Source organism: Prosopis cineraria, unplaced genomic scaffold (genome assembly GCF_029017545.1).
Source record: "Prosopis cineraria cultivar Desert tree isolate PC_DT_omini unplaced genomic scaffold, ASM2901754v1 PC6, whole genome shotgun sequence".
NCBI classification, from domain to species: domain Eukaryota; kingdom Viridiplantae; phylum Streptophyta; class Magnoliopsida; order Fabales; family Fabaceae; genus Prosopis; species Prosopis cineraria.
In genome coordinates this window covers 8,160,024-8,184,627 of record NW_026555337.1, presented here as the reverse complement: position 1 = coordinate 8,184,627, position 24,604 = coordinate 8,160,024, and the positions used below count along the sequence as shown (strand labels likewise).

The 24,604-nt window shown below is 31.2% G+C and overlaps 1 protein-coding gene and 1 pseudogene across 1 annotated transcript; both read left to right on the top strand.

Annotated features, from left to right (window-relative positions):
- Positions 1-9,090: 9,090 nt before the first annotated feature.
- LOC129313300 (receptor-like protein kinase THESEUS 1) lies at positions 9,091-11,336 on the top strand. The gene is given in 2 exon segments (XM_054956257.1): positions 9,091-10,368; positions 10,371-11,336. Coding segments are annotated over 2 exon segments (2,244 nt in total).
- Positions 11,337-12,711: 1,375 nt separating this feature from the next.
- Positions 12,712-14,985, top strand: LOC129313299 (receptor-like protein kinase THESEUS 1; annotated as a pseudogene).
- The last annotated feature ends 9,619 nt before the right edge of the window (positions 14,986-24,604 follow it).

Below are 24,604 nucleotides of genomic sequence, written 5' to 3'. Positions count from 1 at the left end.
TTTAAATTATATCCTAAAGTAACCCAATAAATATCTCTTATATGACTTTAGGTCAGCTTAAATATATAATCAAACGCCTAAACATGTTATTAATCCTAATAACCTCAAATACAAATTCATTCTTTAATTTAAACTTTAAAATAATATAAATTTATATTTTTAAATCCTTAATAAAACTTAAATTTTTAATTTATTTATTACCTAAAGATTAGGATATTACGAAATGCTTAATAACTCCTTTTTTGTTGTTGTTTTGAGTAGTGTCATGAAAGTGGTAAAATTGCTAGGGATTTTTGGCGATAGAATGTGACGTTTCACTCTTTTATTATTATGATTTTATATAGAATATTATAATCTTATATTAAGAGAAATTTTGTTAAGGATAATTAATCTATCTAATTAAAAGGATAAAAGAAAATCAGGAAACAAGATTTACTCAATCTTAAAAGATTTATAAGATTATATATGTAATCTAAAATAAACTCTTAAAATAGTGACTTACTTAATAAAAAAGATTGTTGTTGTTGTTGTTGTAAAAAATCAGTTTTTATTTTTAAATTTATTTGTGAAGGTCCTGCTGTCTCTCTCTCTCTCTTTTTCCTCTTTATATTGATTCACTAACTTCTTCCAGCTAATCATATATTATGTCATATAATATATTATATTCTGAATCTGAACTCTGAATGCATTATTTGAGGGTTTAAATAAAATGTGGTATTTCTTTTTTCTTTTTTTTTTTTGAATAAGGATCACGAAGAGGTTTGGTTGAGGGAGAGCTTTTGTTGTTGTTTTTTTAAATTTATTTAAACACCAACACCACTTTTGGTCAAAAAAAAAAAAAGACACCAATGCCACTTGTCTCATGTTGATCGAACATCAGCTCTCATTCGGCTTGGACACAAGGCCGAATGACCTTCTTTCAATCCTTTTCCCTGCAATGAAGATTAGCTTTAAGCATAACTTTCATGTGAGTGGGAGGGATGGATCTTGAATGCTTTATAACACATGTACATAACTTTAAAAGTTTTTTTTTTATTATGTACGCGTGTTCTCCTATTAAAAATAATTATAGTTAAAATATAAGTAGATATTAAGTGTGAACACATCTTTCATTAGGTATTTAAATTTTAATTCATCAAATTATGATAGAATAACTCTTAAAACTAGACCTAATACTTGTTAGTACTATATAAATTTTGTTTTTCCTTTTGATGCATTTGTTCTATTTAGCTATATGCAAATATTATTGGGTCTAATTGAAAGTAGATTTTTAGCGTAATTTTTTATCTATAAGATTTAAATTCTTTGATCTCGATTGAAAAAAATCAAGCGCCATTTCAAGTGATCCAGTCATCATTGTGGGGATTTCTTCCCCTCGTTTTATCTACTAGTTAATGAAATTGTCTAGGCTTTGTCCCTTTTTTAAATAAAGAAAGAAAGAAAAAGGAGTATTCATCCAAACTATTAATTGATATTACAGAAAAAATGGCGGACAAAATTTAAATATTGTATTATACGCTTTCAATGCAAGTGATATTGCAGATCTTTACTATATTTAAGTTCTTCATCAATATGATTTTATGTAAAGAAACATTGGTTAAAGATCCAACTATGAAATGTTGAAATGAAGGGTACTAACTTGGGTATATTTTTATTAAGGATTTGAAAACAAACAATTTTAGTCTAATAATCGTATTCCATCTTTTACAATCTGAATTCATGTTTTTCAAAGAGTGAAGCATGTCATGCTGCCAATCTTTTGCAAACCACGTGCGCCTCTTCAAGACCTTAGAACCTTTTATTATGCGTCTGTTTATTTTCTTTGTTTGTTTGCTTAGTATAAATAGAAATTTTTTATTAAAAAACATCCTAATATTTACTGCAAATACTTCATGGTGAATTGAGGAAGAAATTTAAAAAAATAGTGATAATTAGTTAGACTAACGCGTGAGTTTTTTTCTTGGTTTTTTTTAATCTCACTGTTCTCTTAATGGACTACACACAACCATGTACTAGAAAAATTCTCGGACAGAATTTAAATATTGTACTATATATTTTACATCTTGCATTTAATATGTAAATTAATGTTCTTGTCAATCTATAACAGTACACAGTTAAAAAGAAAAAAAGAAGACAACCATTATCATATCAATCAAAATTCAAAGGCATTTGAGAAAGCAAATTAATTTGATTATGTCATGAGCTTAATTTGTTATTATCTGTTAGAAGAGTTGTTCGTAGGGAACAAATAAATCACACCTTAATAGGTAAAGAGAAAAAACTTGTATATTTGGTTGTTTGCTTGTTAGAAAGAATGGAAATGAAATTAATTGAAAAATTAAAATTAAAATAAATTAAATTATTCTTCTCTCTCATAATAAATATGATAAAACTTAGTACCATATACTATAAATATGGTAATTATTATACTTTTAAAAAACTTCAAGAATCATAACTCCCAACTTCATAAACTAAATTACTTTTTTCGCTTATTATGAATGTGATTTACCTATTCTTTTTTATCATCTTATTTTAAAATTTATTTTTTCAATCCATTGCATTACATTCCTTTCTAATAACCAAATGGAACCTAAGATGTTTTCAATTAGATCAAGATATGTGAATCCTTTATAAATTATTTATGTTATAATAAATTCTTGTTCTTAATATTATTGACATATTAAATTTCACTTGTTTTGATTTCACTAGATAAAAGTATATTAAGTAAAGGACAACAACTTATGCATACTTAGTCTTATATACTTAAAATATTTGTTTCACTTAAACTAAGACTTATGGATATTTTATAGATTATTTATTCATAACAAACTATTGTTATTAGATTTGATTTGATTGAATATAAATATATCATATATATAAAATTAAGTACCTAAACTTTATCAAAAAAATAAAATAAATTATAATGACTTAATTCAAAAATAAAGAAAAATTATAAGAACATGGAATTAAGTTTCTTAAATAAACATAACAAGTTCGAACGAGTTGTTTGTCACATTCAAATAAGGTAATATAAAATTTTTCTTAGAGATTTCCTATTTCTACATTTGATTATCAAACTTTCCATCAACATTATTAATAAAATAATATGTGATATATCAAAATCAAAAGTACAGCTCCATTTTTCAAATGCGCGAGATACTATCATTTTTGACAAATAATTTGAGAGGAGATGTGAGAAAATTTCCACATTCCATTTCTTGAAAATTTAATTACTCACCGACTAAGCTGAATAATTTTCGTCCTCTTGCAGGTAAAGTCATGATATACATTCAATTCCAGCTATAGTCACTCCACTTGAATATTATTATTATACACACCGTCTCGTCACCCTGGAAAAAAAAAAACAAAAAGAAAACTCTACAAAGTCCATTTCAAATACCATACAAATTAACATAATGATTTTTCTGACAAAAAATTACTATACAAATTAAATTGAACATTATTTTTTAGGGAAAGGTGCACTCAACTCATTTGATTTTTTCTTTTAAATTTCAATCGGGAGATAATTGATACACATTTAGGAATTGTTCAAATTTGATTAAGATTATTGGAATTTCAATTTTCAAAAAATAAAAAATAGATACCTGAGAATTTTCATTTAAGGTGAATCTGATGGAAGTTAGAAGGAAAAAGATAATGCTATATTTTGATACATATAAATTTGAATTAAGATTTGGATTTAAGTCAAATTTATTGTTTGGGTAATTAAAAATGTATATATTTAAATTCAAATATGAGTTTCACCTCAATCTCTTTATAATTTGAATTCATTTCTAAACTCTTATTATTTTAAATCCTTACTCAATCTCTTCTGTAATTTGAGCAAATTCACAAAGGCTTGATTGGCCTACCAATGGTAATTGGATCAGATGGCCAAAGTTGAAGAAAACAAGCTGTCACCGTTGATAGGGACCGGACAATCGACTTCCACCAAGACCGGACCATGGCGACGGCAACGATCAGGATGGGATGACTGACTTTCATCAGGACAAAACTAATTGTGACAGTGACAATAAGGACCGGACGGTCAACTTTTACCAGGATCAGATTGATGGCGATGACTAGGATAAGGCGGCCGCTACTAAGATAGGATCAATAGTGATAACAGCAATCGAACGGCTGCCTTCCACCAGGACTAGCTCGACCATAATGACAGGGACTTGACAGCTAACTTCCATAAGGACTGGACAGACAGCAACAATCGAGATTAGATGGCATACTTCTACCAGGACTAGACTACATACTTCCATCGGGACTGGACTAACGGTGACGACAAGGATCGAATGGCTGCCTTCCACTGGGAATGGATCAACAATGATGATGGTGACCAGATGATTGGCTTCCACAAGAACTAGACAGACGGTGACAACTAGGACCTGACGGCAGACTTTTACTAAAATTGAACCGACGGCAACAACTGGGATTGGACAACCGACTTCCATAAGACTAGACTGATGGCACAATCCTGGTGGTCACTATCGATCTTGTCTCGATGAAAGTTGATCGTCCCGTCCTAATGGTCGTCGTTGGTTTAGTCCCCGTAAAAGTTGGTCATCCCATCTCAATTGTCACCGGTGCTATAATCCCATTCGGCTTTGACAGTTTGATCCAAGTAAAAGTTGGCCATTCAGACCTTTGACTTTGACCAGTCATCCAAGTTTCTTTTAAATTTAAATATAGAATTTACAATTTGAAATTTTACTGTAGATCTAAATAAAAATTTTAATATTATACTTTAAAATTTTTATATAATCTAAATAAAGAATTTAGAATCCATGAATTTTAAATGTAAGCTTTCAAATATGAGATTTTAAATTAAAATTTCTAACTTAAATCTATCAATCCAAATGCAACCTAACAGTCGCCACTTAAACATTAATCCTAAAGTTTGAATTTGTGTAAACACTATATTATAAAGATATTAAATCTATTAATCAATTTAGAAAATGGCACAATGTTGTTCTAAGAATGTATATAAAGATTATTAATCATTTAAGAAATGACACAATACTTTTCTAACCTTCCTTGATTGTCATAACTCGCAAAGAAGTCAAAGTCCAAATATTCTCCAAACTTTTTTAGCATGCAATTTTTTCTTAATAAAAACAATCATGTTCGAGTTATAATTAAATGCTAATACAATATTTGATACTAAAAAAGTATCTTTTTTTAAAAAAAGAAGTGAAAGTTTATACTTATTCTATTTTCTTCTTAGATATATTTCTCATTTTTTGAAAAATATTTTTTTATTTACTAAACATTATTTAAATGTAGACACATCTTCAAGAGAAACTCATGTCAAACTTTCCAACAAATTTGTCCCCCAAAAAAAAAACTTGCCGACAAATACCTCATTATATCTCCAAATGTTTCCCAAATTTTTTGTAAATAATTTGGAAAGAGACATTGCAAATTTTCCACATGTCTAGAATTTTTTTACTCACCGACTAGACTGAATAATTTTCTTCCTTTTTCTGGTAAAGTCAATGAGGGTACATTCTATCCCAGCTATATTCACTTCACTTAATTAATTATACAAATTGTCTTAAGGCAAAAAAAAAAAAACGCAAAATGTCCATTTCAATTTTCATTCTTAATTTTCAAACAAAGAAAAAGGTAGCCTCTAAATCCCCCAATCCCCGAATCAAATAGGGGTAAAAGAACTAAATTAGATTTAGAAATTTAGGGCTAAGTTGATGTTAATATCTATATAGGACTCTAATTTCTTTCTTAATATAATAATAAAAGTAATTAACCTCATTGACACAATTAACATATGAAGCAAGTGCAATTTCAAAACTAGACAGGTGTAATTTGATAATTTATCTTAAATGTATTCTAATTATTAACCAAGATAGAAAATAACAGATTATCCTTTAAACAAACATATATAGAAAGAAATTTTTCTTAGGTTGAGTTTTTTGGTAATTTTTCTTAAGTTGAACTTAGATTGAGGAAATTGGGTTTGAGAGATTAAAGATCAAATGAATATTGAGATATAATGTTAACCTATAACATCAAAATATACATAGTAAAAAATAATTAATTACAACAAATTTAATACTGATATTAGTGGTCTGCATCTCTTAAATATCATTTCAATATTCAATTTCTAAAAGCACAATGACAAAACTAAGTTATACTTGGAGGAACCATGACCCCCAAAATTCCGCCACTTCATAGAAAGTGTGTGTAGGAAATTGTAACGATGTTTGATTAGAGATAATAATTTACAGGTTTCCCTTCCCCTGTTTACATAATTATGGAGCATTGATTGTTGATGTGGCACTTCAAAGGTAATAAGGTATGCATTTAACTTTATAATAAGAATTAGGAACTGCAAATTTTTAATAAGGGTATTGTCCATCATATTTTTTGTGATTAATACACGCACTTTCAATGATCCTATTTTAACTTAAAAAAGAGAAGAATTTTTGTATTTATTTATAAGATACATCATTGACTTTTTATTGTAAATTTATCCTTTTACCCCCATTAAATATTAATGAAAAATTATTTATTAAAACATGTATATTTAATTAGAGCAAAATTGAAAGCTTACTAAATGGTTATACAGAGTTAATAAATTTTAAGATTTTTATAAATTTTTGTAATATATATTGAAAATAATTTATAAATATGATAAGAAGGAATATATGATTTCACTTTATCATTTTTTTAATTTTTTCCATATATTATTCAATTATATATAATTTATTTTCTATTAAAAATTTTTGGCCCCCCTTAACATTGATGCTATTTTTGCCCCTGAAAAAACATCTCTTAAAAGAAAACAATCCTTTAATGAACCTTAAATTTAAGAATCAAACTTTTTAGCTATAGGAATATCTTGGGTAACAAAATAATAATAATAAAAAACCCATATTGAAACAATAAAGTAAAAATGAGCCAAAACTATGTAATTTTAAAACAAGAAAGATATTACATTAAATTAAACCAAAACTGAGGCAAAGATGATATACTTTATTCTAATTATATTAAAATTATTAACCAAGTGGAAAAAGGAGCAGCATTTTAATAAAAATTTCCTCTATACTTTCTTAAGTGTCACAGCCAGCAAAAACCAAAAGTCATAAATATCAGACAAACTTATTTAATTTAGGAAGAATGATAGCTATAACCCAAAAGCTTGAATTAATAACCGTTAGATCCCCAATAAAATTTTTTAAAAAATAAGTTGTATATATAAATTTAAATGTGTACAAATAGAAATTCCTCCTACAATATGAAATTTATATTTAATATTTAAATACATATTTATAATTAAAATTCTTGAAGTTGTAATTATCTGAGTTGATATTTTCAACTTATTTATTCAAAAATCCCTAATTGTCTTTCTCCCTTTAACTTAGGAACTTAATTAAATTGTCAAACATGCAAGCTGTCACCCCATCATACTAAATGGTTTTCATATCACCAATATTAATATATCATATCAAAAGTATGACTCAATGTTAGAACTATATGGGTTACGCCTTCTATTCTTTATTACAAACTTGACCAACTTTACGTTTATTAAAAAATGTATGAAATATTTATATTTTTAAAATTGCTAAAAATGTAACTTTTTATTTTTGTTCTTCTTTGCAATTAATAAAAATAATAAATTGTTGTCTAAGAATTCTAATAATAATAATAATAATAATAATAATAATAATAAATAAGAGAAAAAATATTAATTATTTTTATTTTACATTATATTAGGAAAAAGACTTTCAAAATATGTCTTATATTAGGGACTGAAAAGACTATTTTATTTGGAAAAAAAGTATGGTTTACTTTAATTTTTTTTATAAATAATTTGGACGGAGACATTGGAAAATTTTAAACAATGTCTAGGAATTTTACTCACCGAATCATGTTTCATCCTATCACAAGCGATGTCATGATAAATTCAATTCCAGCTATATTCAGTTCAATTAATTACTTATACAAATTGTCCTGCGGCACCAAACAAATTTGCGCAAATTATCCATTTCAAAACCTGTACAAATTGAGTTGAACTTTATGTTCTAGGGAAAGAGGCACTCATCAAATGGCATGCTTAAAAGTATGGACCCTTTTTTTTTTCACCTGAATAAGTATGTATGGACCCTTTTGATTGAAGGATTTTAAATGTTTTTCAATCAGCGATAATTTGATCTAAGAATTATTTAAATTTGACTAAGATGATAAGATTTTCTCCCTTTGCTCTCCTTGTTGTGGACATTGACTAATTTTCACTAAGATAATAGCTTAAAAATTAAGCCATATAGCACAAAAGTTTATGAGCACACGTCTTAAAAGAGGGCAATGAAATTTTGGTGCAAGAATGGGTTGTTTCTTATTTCACAGTAGTTCACGAAAATAGAGGAGTAATATAGGGTCTCACTTCAATTCTCCAACTTTCATGAGTAATGTTAAATATTTAATTTACTTCAGACCAAAATAAAATGAAATCTTAAATCTCAAACTATACTTGCATTGAATTTAACATTAACAGAAATTATATCCAACTTATGTGTTAAATGTGTAAATGATACTTTACTTCTACTGAAAAAATTGATAATCAACAACTAAACAACTTCACCTAAACTTTGTTGTTGAAAGAAAAATCACTCACACTGCATAAGAGAGGTCCTAAAACTTTGAAGCTTTCAACTATATAAACTCATAAGAGAGATTAAGCAGATTCTAGAGATTTGCTTTGACCAACTTTTTACTAAGTTTTCTCTGGCTTATAATATTATGTCCAGTCAAGCATATAAAAAAATATGGGTTCATTCCAAGAGCAAGGGAATTGATTTAAACATGATTGCTTCCAGGAAAGTTTACATTATGATATATATATATATATATATATTCATACATTAAATAATAAAAGGCTATTATATTTTTCTAGACTCTGTCAACGTAGCGTGGAGTAATAGTTAATATATATGACACACTAAGCATGCATACTTGGAACCATCAATTGCTTGAGTTGTATTCAACACTTCTAGGATTTGGATTTCAACCAGCCTTAGTGCAGCAATATTGCAACAGACTTCTGGGGATAACACAGCAGATATGGGCATGCTGGAGCTGTTCATGTGGATGCCACTTGCTTTGGCTTTTCTTCTAAGCATGGGTGATGAATCATCTTCCTCATTCCTACCCGTTGATAATTACTTGCTCGCTTGTGGTTCTCCTGTTGACATACACTTTCAGGGTCGCACTTTTTTCCGTGAATCTGTCTTTGAGACACATGCATTAGAATTGAAAACCCAGCAGGAATCTGCTGCTGTTACCTCTGATTCTGGTGCTCCATCTCCAATCTACCAGTCAGCTAGAATCTTTTGGGGCCGTGCTTCATATATTTTCAGCATTCGACAGCCAGGCCAGCACTGGATCCGCCTTTTCTTCTATCCTTTTCCCAACTCTCACCAGAACTTGTCATCTGCCTCAATAACAGTAATAGCTGATAGTGCAGTGCTTCTCAAAGATTTCACTTTCACAGAGTATGATCATTCATACGTGTTCAAGGAGTATGCAGTCAACATTCCATCTCCCACCTTGTCTCTCACATTCATTCCTTCTGGAAACTCTTTTGTGTTTGTTAATGCAATTGAAGTTGTCTCTGTACTGAGTAATCTCTCTGTTCCCAATGATTTCTCTTTGGAGCATCATTCAGAAGTGGTCCTTGAGACTGCTTACCGGTTGGATGTGGGCTATAAATCTCTGGCCACTCGGAATGACTACCTTGGTCGGAACTGGGAGGGTGATGAAACATACTTGGCCTCCAACACTAGGGCACTGGATATTTCAGTTGATCCTTATTATATACATGATAATTCCGAATCAACCATACCTGCCATAGCACCAAAATGGGTTTATGCTACAGCCAAAGCCATAGCAGATGCACGAAGTCCCAATTTAAGTTGGGTCTTCCCTGCAAATCCAAACTATAGGTATTTTGTCCGGGTGCATTTCTGTGATGTCATAAACATAACAAATTTTAATCTATTCATAAATGATGTTGCTTATAAAAGAGTTGACTTTCTCTCTAAATTTCGTCAGTTTTCTGTGCCGCATTACCTGGATTTTGTTGTCTCCACAAGAGGAAACAATTTGAGAGTAAGTGTTGCTCCTGATAGAACGGCAAATAGTACAAACGCAATCCTGAACGGGCTGGAGATAATGAAGGTCATCAATCAAGTTAGAACCTTGGATCGACGGACATTATCAATTATAGTTAAATCTATCTTCGGTGCTGTAGCTTTCCTAGTTCTCACTACAGTAGCTTTATATTACTTAAAAGCTTATAGGTCAAGGCGAGCTTCAGAACTACCCCGATTTCATGCAGGCTTTTCACTTTACAAGAAATCCGTGAAGCAACAAATAACTTTGACCAGTGTCTGCTTCTTGGAGAAGGTGGCTTTGGCAAGGTCTACGAAGGAACAATGGATACTGGGAAAAAAGTAGCGATCAAAGTAGCCAATCCCCATTCAAGACAAGGTTTTCAAGAATTTCAGAATGAGATTGAACTACTATCCAAGCTCTCTCATCAGAACCTTGTCTCTCTAATAGGCTGTTGTAATGGAGACTCGCAAATGATTCTAGTCTATGAACTCTTGGCAAATGGATCTTTAAGTGGCCATCTCTATGGGACAAACTTTGTTACTCTTTCATGGAGGCAACGACTAGAAATATGCATTGGGACTGCAAAGGGTCTTCATTACCTTCACACAGGGGCTGCTCGAAGTATAATCCATCGTGATGTTAAGACAGCAAATATTCTCTTGAATGAGAATTTTGTTCCAAAACTTGCTGATTTTGGCATCTCTAGAAAAGGCCCACCCCTTGACAAGAGCCATGTAACAACCCTTGTAAAGGGCAGCTTCGGTTACTTGGATCCGGAATATTTCAGAACAAAATATCTCACGGAGAAATCAGATGTGTTCTCATTTGGGATGGTTCTGATGGAAGTTCTTTGTGGCAAGCCTGCTTTAGATGACACTCGTCCTACAGAACACATTAATTTGGCAAAATGGGCATCAAGCTTCCAAGAAAAGGGCACCTTTCCAGAGATCATAGACCCCTTTTTGATTGGGCAAGTGAACTTGGATTCCTTGAACAAGGTATGTAAGCTGGCTTGGAAGTGCTTAGAGGAGAGTCGCAAAAACAGGCCACCAATGGGGTACGTACTGTTTGAACTAGAAGACGCTCTCCACCTAGAGTTGGCTTCACCTCTCTGGCAAGTTTATGTGCACTGTGCCATTGATGTGGTTGCAGAAAATGGAATCAACGATGAGAAGGAACAAGATGTTGCTTGAAGTCACGTTCTCAGTGTAATGACTTCTTTGCTGCTAAAATATGTAGATAAAGATATATAGATAGAATAATAATAATAATAGCTATATATAAAACAAGATGCAGATATAGATGCATGGATAAAATGATAATAGTTACATATAGCTTTTTAAGAAGTTCTCTTCCTTTTCTTTTAATTGAATCTCTTGTTCTGTTTACATGATGGGAATAAATTAACATGACAAATTATGGTATGCCTCATTTGAGTTGGAATTCTTATCATTCTGCTTTAGTCAACTTCTGAGATATATATATTTAAATTTTAAATTTTGACGCGTTGAAGGCTGAACCTATATGGTGACCATTGGTAAGGTGGTTTCTTTATTTATTATTATTATTATTTTTTTAAGCTGAGCCCTTAATCTATATGGAGATCGCACCACACCCTTGTCACCTAAAGATCATGTGGCAAAAAATTCTGCATTTACAAACTTCTTGAATTTCCCCCCAAGGATTTGTTGTTCATTTTACTAGAACACAGCAATAACATCCATCAAGTGGGATAGGCTGCATAGATTGCACAATATTATCATACAATATCATTAATCAAACTTTTAAGAATATTGTTAATTACAAGTCTCATTCAATAACTTTCATTAGTATTTTCTTTCATCTTCCTTTACCTTTCTTTATCGGATTTAAGATTATCTGTTACATTCTCTTTGCCTGTGCCTCTTGCATTTTTTTTCGGTACACATCCAAACTTTTTCAAATGTTTTTCTACCATTTTTTTCTCAATAGACGTCACATCTATTTTTTTTCATATGTTCATTTCAGATTTTATTTGAATGTATACGCCCACATATCCATTTTAATATTTTCATCTTTGCTATTCCAAAAAATTATGTTCGTTTCAAGCTCATTCTCTCGTGTAATATGACAGGCTCGTTTCTGCATGTAGTTGTTTTTGTCTTAAAAAATATAAACTCATTCTTAATATACAACTCCTTTTGGATAGCTGTTTAATGTAGTTGAAGTTAATTAAGCTTTTAATATAGACTCTCTAGAATAAATAATTGATTATTGATGAACAAATTTTCAACCGTGAATAATTTTCACTGTGAAATTATAGTCCAAACATGACAAGCATTTGAAAAGATCTACGGAAGATTACATCAGATTAGCGGAGTTGACCCAAGTCAATCGCCATTCAAAAGTTAGGTTCAACCTATAGGTGGATTACAAATAACAAGACTACTTTTTTTCGCGATGAATGAGAAATCTAATTAAAGAACAAACAAGTCATGAAGGAGTTGTTTTACTGCAACGCGAAGAAATACATTATCTATCTTTTATTTTCCGACTTTCACTGATTTTCTTACGCACAAAACAGCAGATATGGGCAAGCTGAAGCTATTCATGAAGATGCCGTTTGCTTTGGCTTTTCTTCTTATAGGCATGAGTGAATGAATCATCTTCCTCGTTCACACTTGTTGATAATTACTTGCCTGCCTGTGGTTCAACCAGTCACATACACTTTCAGGGTAAAACTTTTGATCATTAATCTGTCTATGATAAAGAAGGTACATTAGAATTGAAAAGCCAGAAACCTGTTGCTGTTACCTCTGATTCTGGTACTTTGTCTCCGATCTGCCAGTCTGCTAGAATCTTCTGGGGCCATGCTTCATATATTTTCAGAATCATACGACCAGGCCAGCACTGGATCCGCCTTACTTCTCCCCTTTGCCCAACTTTCACCAGAACATGTCCTCTACCTCAATAACAGTAGTCACTAATAGTGTTTTGCCTCTCAATGGTTTCAGTTTCATGGAGTATGGTGGCTCTTGTTCAAGGAGCCTGCAATCAATATTACAATCCCACACCTTGGCTCTCACCTTCATCCCTTCTACAGACTCATTTTTGTTTGTTAACGCAATTGAAGTTTTCTCTACACCAGGTGATCATGGTTTTTATGCAATCAATAATACGTCAGTTCATTTGTTGCATCTTTCAAAATCTGTCCTTGAAACAGTTTACTAGTTGGATGTGAGTGATGAATCCCTCACCATTCAGAACAACAACCTAGGTCGGAACTGGGAAAGTGATGAAAAATATATGGCCTCCAATAGTCGAGCGCTGAATATTGCAGTAGATCCTAAAGCTACAGAAGATACTTCTGGATCAATTACACCTGTCATGGCGCCAAAATGGGTCTATGCTACAGCCAAAGCAATGGCAGATGCTAGAAGCCCCAATCTAAGCTGGGTCTTCACCGTAAATCTGAACTATAATTATTTTGTTCGGGCACATTTCTGGGATATCATTAGCAACCCAGGAAATCAGGAAATTTTCAATCTATTTATAGATGTTGTATGTGTAGTTTACTCTCTAGATCCTCGATTACATATGTTCCAGCGACATTGCATTGATTTTGTTTTCTCTACAAGAGGAACAAATTTGACGGTAACTGTTGCTCCCGATAGAATGTTAAATAGTACAAATGCAACTATGAACGGGCTGGAGATAGTGAAGATCATCAATGAAGTCAGAACCTTGGATGGACGAGCTTCCGTGAAGTTATCAGTAATAGTAGGATCTATCTTTGGTGCTGCAGCCTTTTGAGTTCTCATTGCAGTAACTTCATATTACTTGAAAAGTTACAGGTCAAAGGCTAGCTCCAAAGCCATCTCCAGATCATGCAAGCTTTTCACTTTAAAGAAATCAATGAGGCAACTAACAACTTTGACAAGGTTTTGCTTCTTAGAGAGGGTGGTTTTGGCAAGGTCTACAAAGAAACGATGGATAACGGGTAAAAAGTGGCAAATCCCCAATCAGGACAGGGTCTACGTGAATTTCAGAATGAGATTGAATTGCTATCCAAGCTATGTCATAAGAATCTTGTCTTTCTGATAGGCTATTGTAATGCAGACACACAAATGATTCTAGTCTACGAATTCTTGGTGAATGGATCATTAAGTGGCCATCTGTGTGGGACAAACTTTCTTCCTCTATCATGGAAGCAACGACTAGAAATATGCATTGGGATTGCGAAGGTCTTCATTACCTGCACACAGGGGCCGCTCAAGGCATATCCATCGTGATGTTAATACAGCAAATATTCTCTTCAATGAGAATTTTGTTCCAAAAGTCGCTGATTCTGGAATCTCAAGAAAAGGTCCGTCTCTTGATAAGAGCCATGTAACAACCCTTGTAAAGGCTAGCTTTGGTTATCTAGATCCTGAGTATTTCAGAACAAAATATCTCACAGAGAAATCAGATGTGTTCTCATTTGGGATGTTTCTGATGGAAGTTATCTGTGGCAAGCCTGCTTTAGATGACACTCGTGCAACAGAACATATTAATTTGGCAAGATGGGCATCAAGCTGCCAAGACAAGGACACCTTTCATGAGATTATAGACCCAAATTTGACGGGGAAAGTGAACTTAGATTCTCTAAACAGCGAGTTGGCTGGGAAGTGCTTAGAGGAGAGCCGCACAAATAGACCACCAATGGCGTATGTATTGTGCGAGCTCGAAGATGCTCTCCACATTGAGTTGGCTTCGCCAATTCAGCAAGTTTCTGTGGATTGTACAATTGATGTGGTTGCAAAAAATGGAATCAAGGACGAAAAGGAACAAGAATTTGCTAAAAATCTCATCCTCTCTGGTTAGGGACTTGAAGTTGAAGTTGGCATGTTCTTCATCCAAAGAGGATAGTGTTGGCACTTGCCTGCTTGGTACAGGCTTAGGGGTGGTTTATTTCATCTTGTTTGTGTTTATGTTTCTAGTGTTAGACCTCCAGCTTTTTAATCATCTCCTAAGATTCAGCGCACACATCAGAAATATAATTGATCTGTCAGAGTTTCTTTCAACTTTCTCTATATTGTTAATTTATTTTACTAATTAATGTTGTCTTGAACCATTAAAATTAATGTAAATAACGGTATAGTATTAAAATAAACTATTTTAAAAATAATATTGTATAAAACATTATTTTTATTCAATATATTTAAAAAATAATTAAAATATTGTGGCAAATATTTTAATATATTTTTCTTTTAAGCACAAGTGGTCTTCGCCAACAACTGAGGTCCGAGTTGAAAGCCATAAATAAACACCTCCCAATTAAGTTGATACGTTCACTAGAGTTGGGGTTTTAATATATTTTTTGTTAATGACATTATTGTGCAACAAAATATAAATACAAAAAATCTCACTCAGAGCCTCTAAAATACAAAAGTTTGCACTGCAAGCTCAATAGAATTTGAAAACTCATTGTAGGCTTGAGGGCTCTTCTTATAAATTTTGTTGTAAATCAAAAGACGCAATTGCCCTTGTCTCAAGGGCATATCTATATATACACAACACGATATTTATAAATTCTCAACATAATATTTATGAATATATAGTACATCTAGTGAACGTGATTTAATTTAAAGTGAAATATACACCTCATTTGGGATGGTTCTGATGGAAGTTATCTGTGGGAAGCTTGCTTTAGATGATACACATCCAACATAGCATATTAATTTGGCAAGATAGACATCAACCTGCCAAGAAAAGGGCACCTTTCATGAGATTATTGACCTAAATTTGATAGGGGAAGTGAATTTGGATTCCCTGAGCAAAATATCAAAGTTGTCATGGAAGTGCTTAGAAGAGAGTCGCACAAACAGACCACTAATGGGGTATGTACTGTGTGAGCTCGAAGATGCTCTCCACCTTGAGCTGGCATCACCAATTTAGCAAGTTTCTGTTGACCATTGACATTGATGCAAAAAATGGAATCAAGGATGAAAAGGAACAAGGTGTTGCTTGAAATCACACTCTCTTGGTTTTATGACTTCTTTGCTATTGAACTGCAGGTTATTGTTGTAGCTGCATGATAATATAAGTTGTGGTAAGATAACTAAGATTAGCTTTCTTGAACCTATTGTAAATTTAGAAAACAAAGTGACGTTTTCTATCCAAGAAAATTCTCAAGGCAAGATTGATCTGCTTAGTACAAAAGGCTTCTGGCTTTAAATTATGAAAACATGCGATAACTTACTCAATTACTTAGTATCATCAATTATCTTTCTCCTTATCCAATGATGATATGATTATGTCATTTTTTTTAAAACTCCAATTTTACAATTGCACACTCATAGAATCTTGCCCCAGTTGCCAATAACTGCCTGCACCTTGAAAATGATAGTTCAAAAATATGACGGGCAAAACTAAGAAAAGGAAACTCTCACAAATTATCAAGAAAATCCAACATTTTTCTAACATAGTCAGTGCTAAACATCATCCATATGGTTTCATGACATGCAGAGCAAGGGAATAATTAAAATAGCTCTTTACATTTGTGATTCTCGCCAATTGTCATTTTCCTAAAATAAATAGGCATGCTCATGAAACAACCCAAACCAAGATATTTAGACTTTGATAGAAAGCATCTTGGTTTCAAGAATTGACAAAGCCACAACAATCATAGATTATTGGGAGGCATGCCTTTCAAAGAGGTACCTTTAAGATGTTGACCAGATTTAGCCTAAATAATAAACTTGTCATATTGTCAATAGTCTTATAACTTAGTAGCATGTAAGCTCTCTCCTACAAGTGAGAGGTCGCAGGTTTAATCTCACTTTTAACTTTAGATTATTAGTGCCTATCTTTCTAATTTAAAAAAAATGTGATGTTGAATCTCTTATTAAAAAAACAACAATAAAAAGAAGAACTAGATTAGGGATAGTTTTTCTTTGAGTTTAAGGTATCTCAAAGCCCAATTTATTTGAGCCCAGGATAATTTTAGTTACAAAAATCTTCATCATGCCCAATTTAGTCACTTCCTAGTATGAACAAGATCAAGACAAACTTGTTCCCCCAATTTTTTTGATATGGTTATATAACTGATTCAAATTCGAATATTATCATACCTAATTAAAAATAGTTCTCCCCAAGACTCTTTTGGGTTGGTTTTTTTTTTAATGACTATCTTTTTTTTGTTATGATAACTTTTTATATGATTTTCTATTTAAATTAGATTTGAATACTATTGAGCCTAATTAAATATGACTTTTTTAAAATAATTTTTGCATTTACAACAACTCGATTCTAAGACCTCATGTATAAGCGGCCATAGTCTCTTTCACTATGCCCTATGCATGTTGGTTTTTTGCATTACTTTATCTTATATAATTTCTCTGCATTACTTTTGTATGAAAGCTTAGCTTTCCTTTTCGAATTTAAAAAGAAAGGAAGGATGGAAGGAAAGCCCAAACAAATTCCGGTAAGTAAACGCCCAAATGGATATGGGAATGTGTTATAGCCCGAAAAAAATATATATATATATATATATATATAGATAAATAAATAAATAAATAAATATAATACTAATAAGGAATTTTATTTCTGATTGGTTTTAGCCTATATGAAATTACCATAATGCCCTCTTCATCATTTGATAAATTCTCTCTTACTTCTTCCTTATCCAGTCTGTGCACACACAGAGAGAGAGAGAGAGAGTGTGTCCCATATTACTCTCCAACCTTCTACCATAATTGACTATCTCTCCCCTTTTTATTCCTGGCAATCACCGGCGATGGAGAAGGCTCCCACTGCTCAATGACATTCAAACACTCTTTTATATGTGCGGACTCTTTTTTTTTCTCCTTCTCGATCTGTTGCTTTCCCTGTGTTATTCACGTTTAAGTTGTGGATGGAATAAAGAGATAGACTGTTGAGGCTAGAAGGTTTTCTTTTACGAGTCTTTCCTTTTCCAGCTCAACCATGAGCTTGTGCTCTGTTTCACTGTCATGTGCTCCCTGTTTCTGCATCCTTTTCATGTGTGGTTCGGTTCGTGTGTGTTGAGCTAAGAAATCACAAAGCATCAAAACTAGAGTAGAGCTGTTGCTGTAAGCTTGTATCAATACTGTGGAATCGAGCTCCTTTTATTGCTGTGCATCGTGATAGTGTTTGAATTATATCTCCCCTGTTCCACCAGCTGCTTCAATTCCTTCATCTTTGTTTTTGGTCGTGGTGAGTCAAGGTGAGAATGCTTCACGTTTGGGCTTCTTTTATTCTATATATATGTGTGAACTGGTGATTTAAGGGGCAGAAGAAAAAAAAATTGGCTTCCCTGTGGCTGTTTATGTTTATACATGGCTGGAATATATATATATATATATATATATATTATGCATGCCTTTTGTGCTATTATGCCATACTATTATAGGAGGGATAAGATTCAAATTGAGTTGGAAGTTTATTCTAAAAAAATTTGATTAAAAAAAAAGAAGAGAGAAGAAAGAAAGAGAATTATATATGAGGGTTATAATCCTAAGAACTAAATAAATCTAATTTGAATTGAATATGGTTAAAGAAATTATTAAGGAAGAATAGGAAGAGAGTAGTTTGGATATATAATTTAAATAATTAGAATTCATGCACCTAAAGAAATTGGTGCAAAACTTATAAAAATTTTTACCTCAAGAATGGGAAAGGTTGTAAGTATGATAGATAATGTTTGATGGGGGAAGTATGTTAGTATGGAAGCTATGGAATTATGAATAGGTGGTTCTGACTAAAACAAATTAGTGGGGAGTAGTGATGTTAATGATAACATTGGGATCAACTCTAAATATGATAGTGATTGATTTGGGATTGTGTTAAAAATTTTATATATATATATATATATATATTCTAATAGGGTGCGAGGAAAAATGGGACCCTGACCAGAATTAAAGACAAGGAAAATTTTGAGAATTTAAAGCTTCAACATGTAAGTGAATAGCATTCTATTTAATTTAATTTATTTTTATTTTTATTTTTATTTTTAATAGTCTTTTTCTTGAAATATTTTATTCTTATGAATTATATTAATTTCAAAAATTATGAAATATCAATGAAGGAAAAACGAGTCATGATACGTGCATTTATTGCTTTCAAAAATGTATTTTCAAGATTGATGAAAGTATTTTTGTATGGTTGTTAAGTTTTGGAATGTATTGGCTATTCAATTACTGCAAGTCTGGTATATTAGCCATAAAAATATGATTTTTACAAATTTTGAGAATTGAAACAGTTCATGCAAGTTTGGCATTGAAAATGGTAATTTTATTACAACAATAATTATTCTTTTCGCATGTTTGAAACGTGATTTTTAAGAGGACTCAAAATAGAACACTGTTGCTAACGGAGTTTCGTTAGCCCGTAGCATGCTGTGGTTAAACACTAGCTAATTTGTTTCGTGAGTTTTATCCTCATGTCTGGTATTCGTGGGCTTCGTAGCCGCGTTTGATTCCGTGGCTTGAGCCGCGTTTAGTCACTTACCCTCGTAAACTGTGTGTCCACATTTGTTTCATAGCTACGACTGCGTTCGGTTACTTACCCTCGTGGACTGGTGTGTCCACATTTGTTTTTGTGGCATAAGCCATGTTTGGTTATTTACCCTCGTGAACTGAGTGTCCACGTTTGTAACCTGTTCTATTGAGTTCTCAAAATTTTAAATGTTGATTAATATGTGTTTTCAAAATTTCCTTGATTTTGACTAGTAATTTATATCACCTTGAGTTGCTTGAGAGCAGATTGTTTTCCTTAAGTATGATAACATAAATTATTTTCAATTTACTTTTATTTTATAAAAATGGTCATGACTTACATGTTTATAAATTTTGGTGGAATTGTTTTAACTATTTGATACTATTATTAGAGATTATTGATTAAAATTTTAAGAATTTTTTTTATGGGAATGCTATTCACTGAAAAAATTATTTTAGCCTCAGATTTGTTAGCTGACGTTGATCCCACCATCGACCTCTAAAGGGCAACTAGCTACAGTGGGTGGACCTTTTTGATTGGTACTGTTGCTTTAATATAAATATATAATATGTATGTCTTTTTGATTTGAAAGAAAGAGTAGATGCTCCACATAGGTTGTTGATGAACTTTATTTTTGGTTTGTATATTGATAGCTGGCTGGAAGGAGCTACGCTCCTGAATTATACTGTTATTTGTAAAAAATTTTGTTGTAGAATTTTCAAGAGATCCTAATTACAGGGAAGGTTTTGCCAAAATTTCTACAAAAATGTTAACACTTTCTTATGATAATGAAATTAAAGAAGTTATTTAAATCCTCATATGATTTGATTGAATTTTGCCTTTCTTGAAAAAAAAATAAAATAAATATTCACTTGAAGGCTTACGGGAATGTGAAAGTGGTTCATATCCGTGCCGGTCACCCTCTATTTTGGGGTGTGACAGAATGAGTCCTTTCACGTGCAAAATGGTGTGATGGACATTTCCTTCCCATTTCTTTTTTTTTTTGGCCAATTTTCCTTCCTATTTCTCAACATACATTAACTGGCAGTCATCAGCATCGCAGCTTCCAATTTTCCACATTCCTCGCAATTACTATGTATGTTTATGAGTTTAAAAAATAATTGCACAAACATCACCCATACTTATGAAGAAAGTGACGGACATTACTGTTGTAATTTTGATTTAGAGTACTAATAATATGATTCATACTATAAGATGAAGTTAACAAACCTTACTAAAAAATATTAGTTATAATTTTAAAATTATGAAAAGATAATTTGTAACTTTTCAATTTTACCCTTCTTTAAAATTAATGACAATAATAAACTATTGTTTATGAATTCAAATAATAATAAATAAATAAATAAGAGGTAAAATTAAAAAAGCATTAATTATTCTAACTTTATTTTATATTGCGCACAAAATAAGCTTTCTAACTTTGTTTAATTGAAGGATTGTTAGAGGGAGTATGTTATTAATTATATTTTTGACATATAGTTTGCATTCTCGTGCATGCGAACCTACAGAGATTTTAAACCAAAATATCGCAAAAAACACGGTTTGAAATGGAAGATTAAGAAGGTGAGTAAGTATCACGTTTAAAAGAAGAAAATAGATGTCGTTAAATCTTAATGGACACGTCTCTCCTAATGAAATATCTTTAAGAATGTTAATCTTGATCACATCTCAAGTTTGAAATACTATATGGTTTGTATTGATTATATTATTATTTTATTTTATTTTATTTTATTATTTTGCTAAGGTGATGTCTTCATTCTCTTCTTCTTCTTCTTTTTCTTCTTCTTCTTTTTTTTTCTTTTTCTATTTTTTTGACGACTTCATTCTCCGACGTCCATGAATGCTCTCGTCATGGGCCAACTACCGAGTCTTGCAAATATTAAAAAAAAAAAAAGAGGCAAGATTTAAGGTTGGCTTCTATTCCCACTTTATGTTTTTAAAAATTATTTTAAATAAATTTTTTAAAATTGTTTTCAAAACAAAATAAAAGAAATATATATTTGATTGTGTTATTTAGAATAAAATAAATCAATGGATACTGATAACTGAGAACGCCCAATAGTGATGAATTTATAATAACTAATGGTTAAAGTAACTGTAATTTTTAATAATCAAATATGATATATTTTGAAAATAAAAATAAAATAAAACAGCTTTAAGAAGTTTTCTTTTTTTTTTTGAAAAAATAAAAAAACTGTTTTTGAAAACAGAAACAAAGCAAGCCTTTAAGAATTTAGTTTTATATACTTAATATACTTTTATTTAATCAAATCAAATCAAAATAGGTGTGGATTTTAATATTTTAATAATATTAATAGCAAGAGTTTGTTGAAAAATAAATGATATATAAAATATACACATGTATTAATTTAACTAAAAATAAGCATTTTAAATGTATAAAGTTAAGCATATAAGTTTTTTTCTTATTGACATTGGTGCGATTTTAACAAGGTTCATGGTGGTTTCAGGCTTTCAGCAATGGCGGGAGGAGAGAGGAGAGTCGCAGGGCCTGTGGAAAGAAATTTAAACTAAGGATATTTTGGTAAATCTCTAATGAAAATTAATTACAATTAAAGTCTTGGGGACTTTAATTTGGAGTCATTTGGGCATTCCACGAGACTTATTGGCAATTAAAATTTATGATTAGGACTTCTATGTGATTTTTCCTATTACTTACTCCCTCTTTCATACTCTTTTTGGTTCTATTTGTAAATTATTTTTAGTATGTTTCATCGAAACTAAGAAAACTTAAAATTTCATTAAATTTGCCTCAAAATTTAATAAATATTTTTGAATCTGATTACTGATATTTTTATTCAAAACATTTAATAAGAGCAACAATTTAAAGAGAAGCATTGAAAATTGAAAAATGCTTTATAACTAAGATCAATTTTTTTTCATTCTCTACCTTATTAAATAGGACTAGAAGAGTAGATCATAAGCCATGACACTTTTTTGAAGAAAAACTCTCATCACAATAAATATCATTAAATATATCAAACAATTTTATTTTTTAAAATAAAAATATAAACTTCTAAGAATACTTTTCATTAATGTATTGAAAAAAAGAGGGATGCATGGGAATTAAATATAAAGAGAGTAGTTTTGCAATAAGCCCGTTTAATAAAACTTTAATTTTTTTAAAATATCTTATATTTTAATACTCCAAATCTCCTATAATTTGTGATAGAACGAGTATGTTCTACTCCTTCCGTTCAAAAGTGTAAAGTATTTTTAATTGAATCTCACCCCTTAATAAAGTAGTTACCTACTTTTCAACTAATCCTATCTTTTCATATTTACCTCTATTAAACACCCTATAATAAAAATAAAGTCATTATCAATAAAGGTACTTTTAGAAAAAAGACAAAGATTATACCTTGAAAGACTAAAAATGCTTTACATTTTTTAATATCCAACTTCTTAAAAAATATCTTACATTTTTTAACGGAGGGAGTATAATTAAACATGCTAGTTCCAATTCTCAAAAATGAAACAAAACTTGAAACTTTTTTTTGTCCTTAATATAAATGAAGTTAGAGTAATTAATAACTTTTTTAAAATTAAAACTCTCATTTATTTATTATTATTTTAACTTTTAGATAACAATTTATTATAATTATTAATTATAATTAAAATAATTTAATATATTTTAATTCAATAGATTTAAAAAATAATTAAAATATTGTAGCAAATATTTTAATATTTTCCTCTTAAGTATAAGTAGTCTTCGCCAACAACTAAGGTCCGAGTTGAAAGCAATAAATAAACACCTCCCAACTAAGTTGATACATTCACTAGAGTTGGGGTTTTAATATATTTTTTGTTAATGATATTATTGTGCAACAAAATATTAATACGAAGAATCTCACTCAAGGCCTCTAAAATACAAAAGTTTGCACTGCAAGCCCAATAGAATTTGAAAACTCATTGTAGGCTTGAGGGCTCTTCTTACAAATTTTGTTGTAGATCAAAAGATGCAATTGTCCTTGTCTCAAGGGCATGCCTATATATGCATAACATGATATTCACAAATTCTTAACATAATGTTTATGAATATACAATACATCTAGTAGACGTGATTTAATTTCAAGTGAAATATACACCTTATTTGGGATGGTTCTAATGGAAGTGATCTGTAGGAAGCCTGCGTTAGATGATACACATCAAACATAGCATGTTAATTTGGCAAGATAAGCATCAACCTGCCAAGAAAAGGGCACCTTTCATGAGATTATTGACCCAAATTTGATAGGGGAAGTGAATTTGGATTCCCTGAGCAAAATATCTGAGTTGTCATGGAAGTGCTTAGAAGAGAGTCGCACAAACAAACCACCAATGGGGTATGTACTGTGTGAGCTCGAAGATGCTCTCCACCTTGAGCTGGCATCACCAATTTGGCAAGTTTCTGTTGACCATTGACATGGATGCAAGAAATGGAATCAAGGATGAAAAGGAACAAGGTGTTGCTTGAAATCACACTCTCTTGGTTTTATGACTTCTTTACTGCTATACTGCAGGTTTTTGTTGTAGCTGCATGATAATATAAATTGTGGTAAGATAACTAAGCTTAGCAATTATAAATTTAGAAGATAAAGTGACTTTTTACTATCCCAGAAAATTCTCAAGAAAAGATTGATCTACTTAGTACAGAAGGTTTCTAGCCTCAAATTATAATATGATGAAAACATGTGACAACTTACTCGATTACTTAGCATCATCAATTATCTTTCTCCTTATCCAATGAGATATGATTATGTTGTTTTCTTAAAACTCCAATTTTACAATTGCACACCCATCGAATCTTGCCCTAGCTGCCAATAATTGCTTGCACCTTGAAAATGATAGTTCAAAAATATAACGAGGAAAACTAAGAAAAGAAAACTCTCACAAATTATCAAGCAAATCCAACATTTTTCTAACATAGTCAGTGCTAAACATCATCCATATGGTTTCATGACATCCAGAG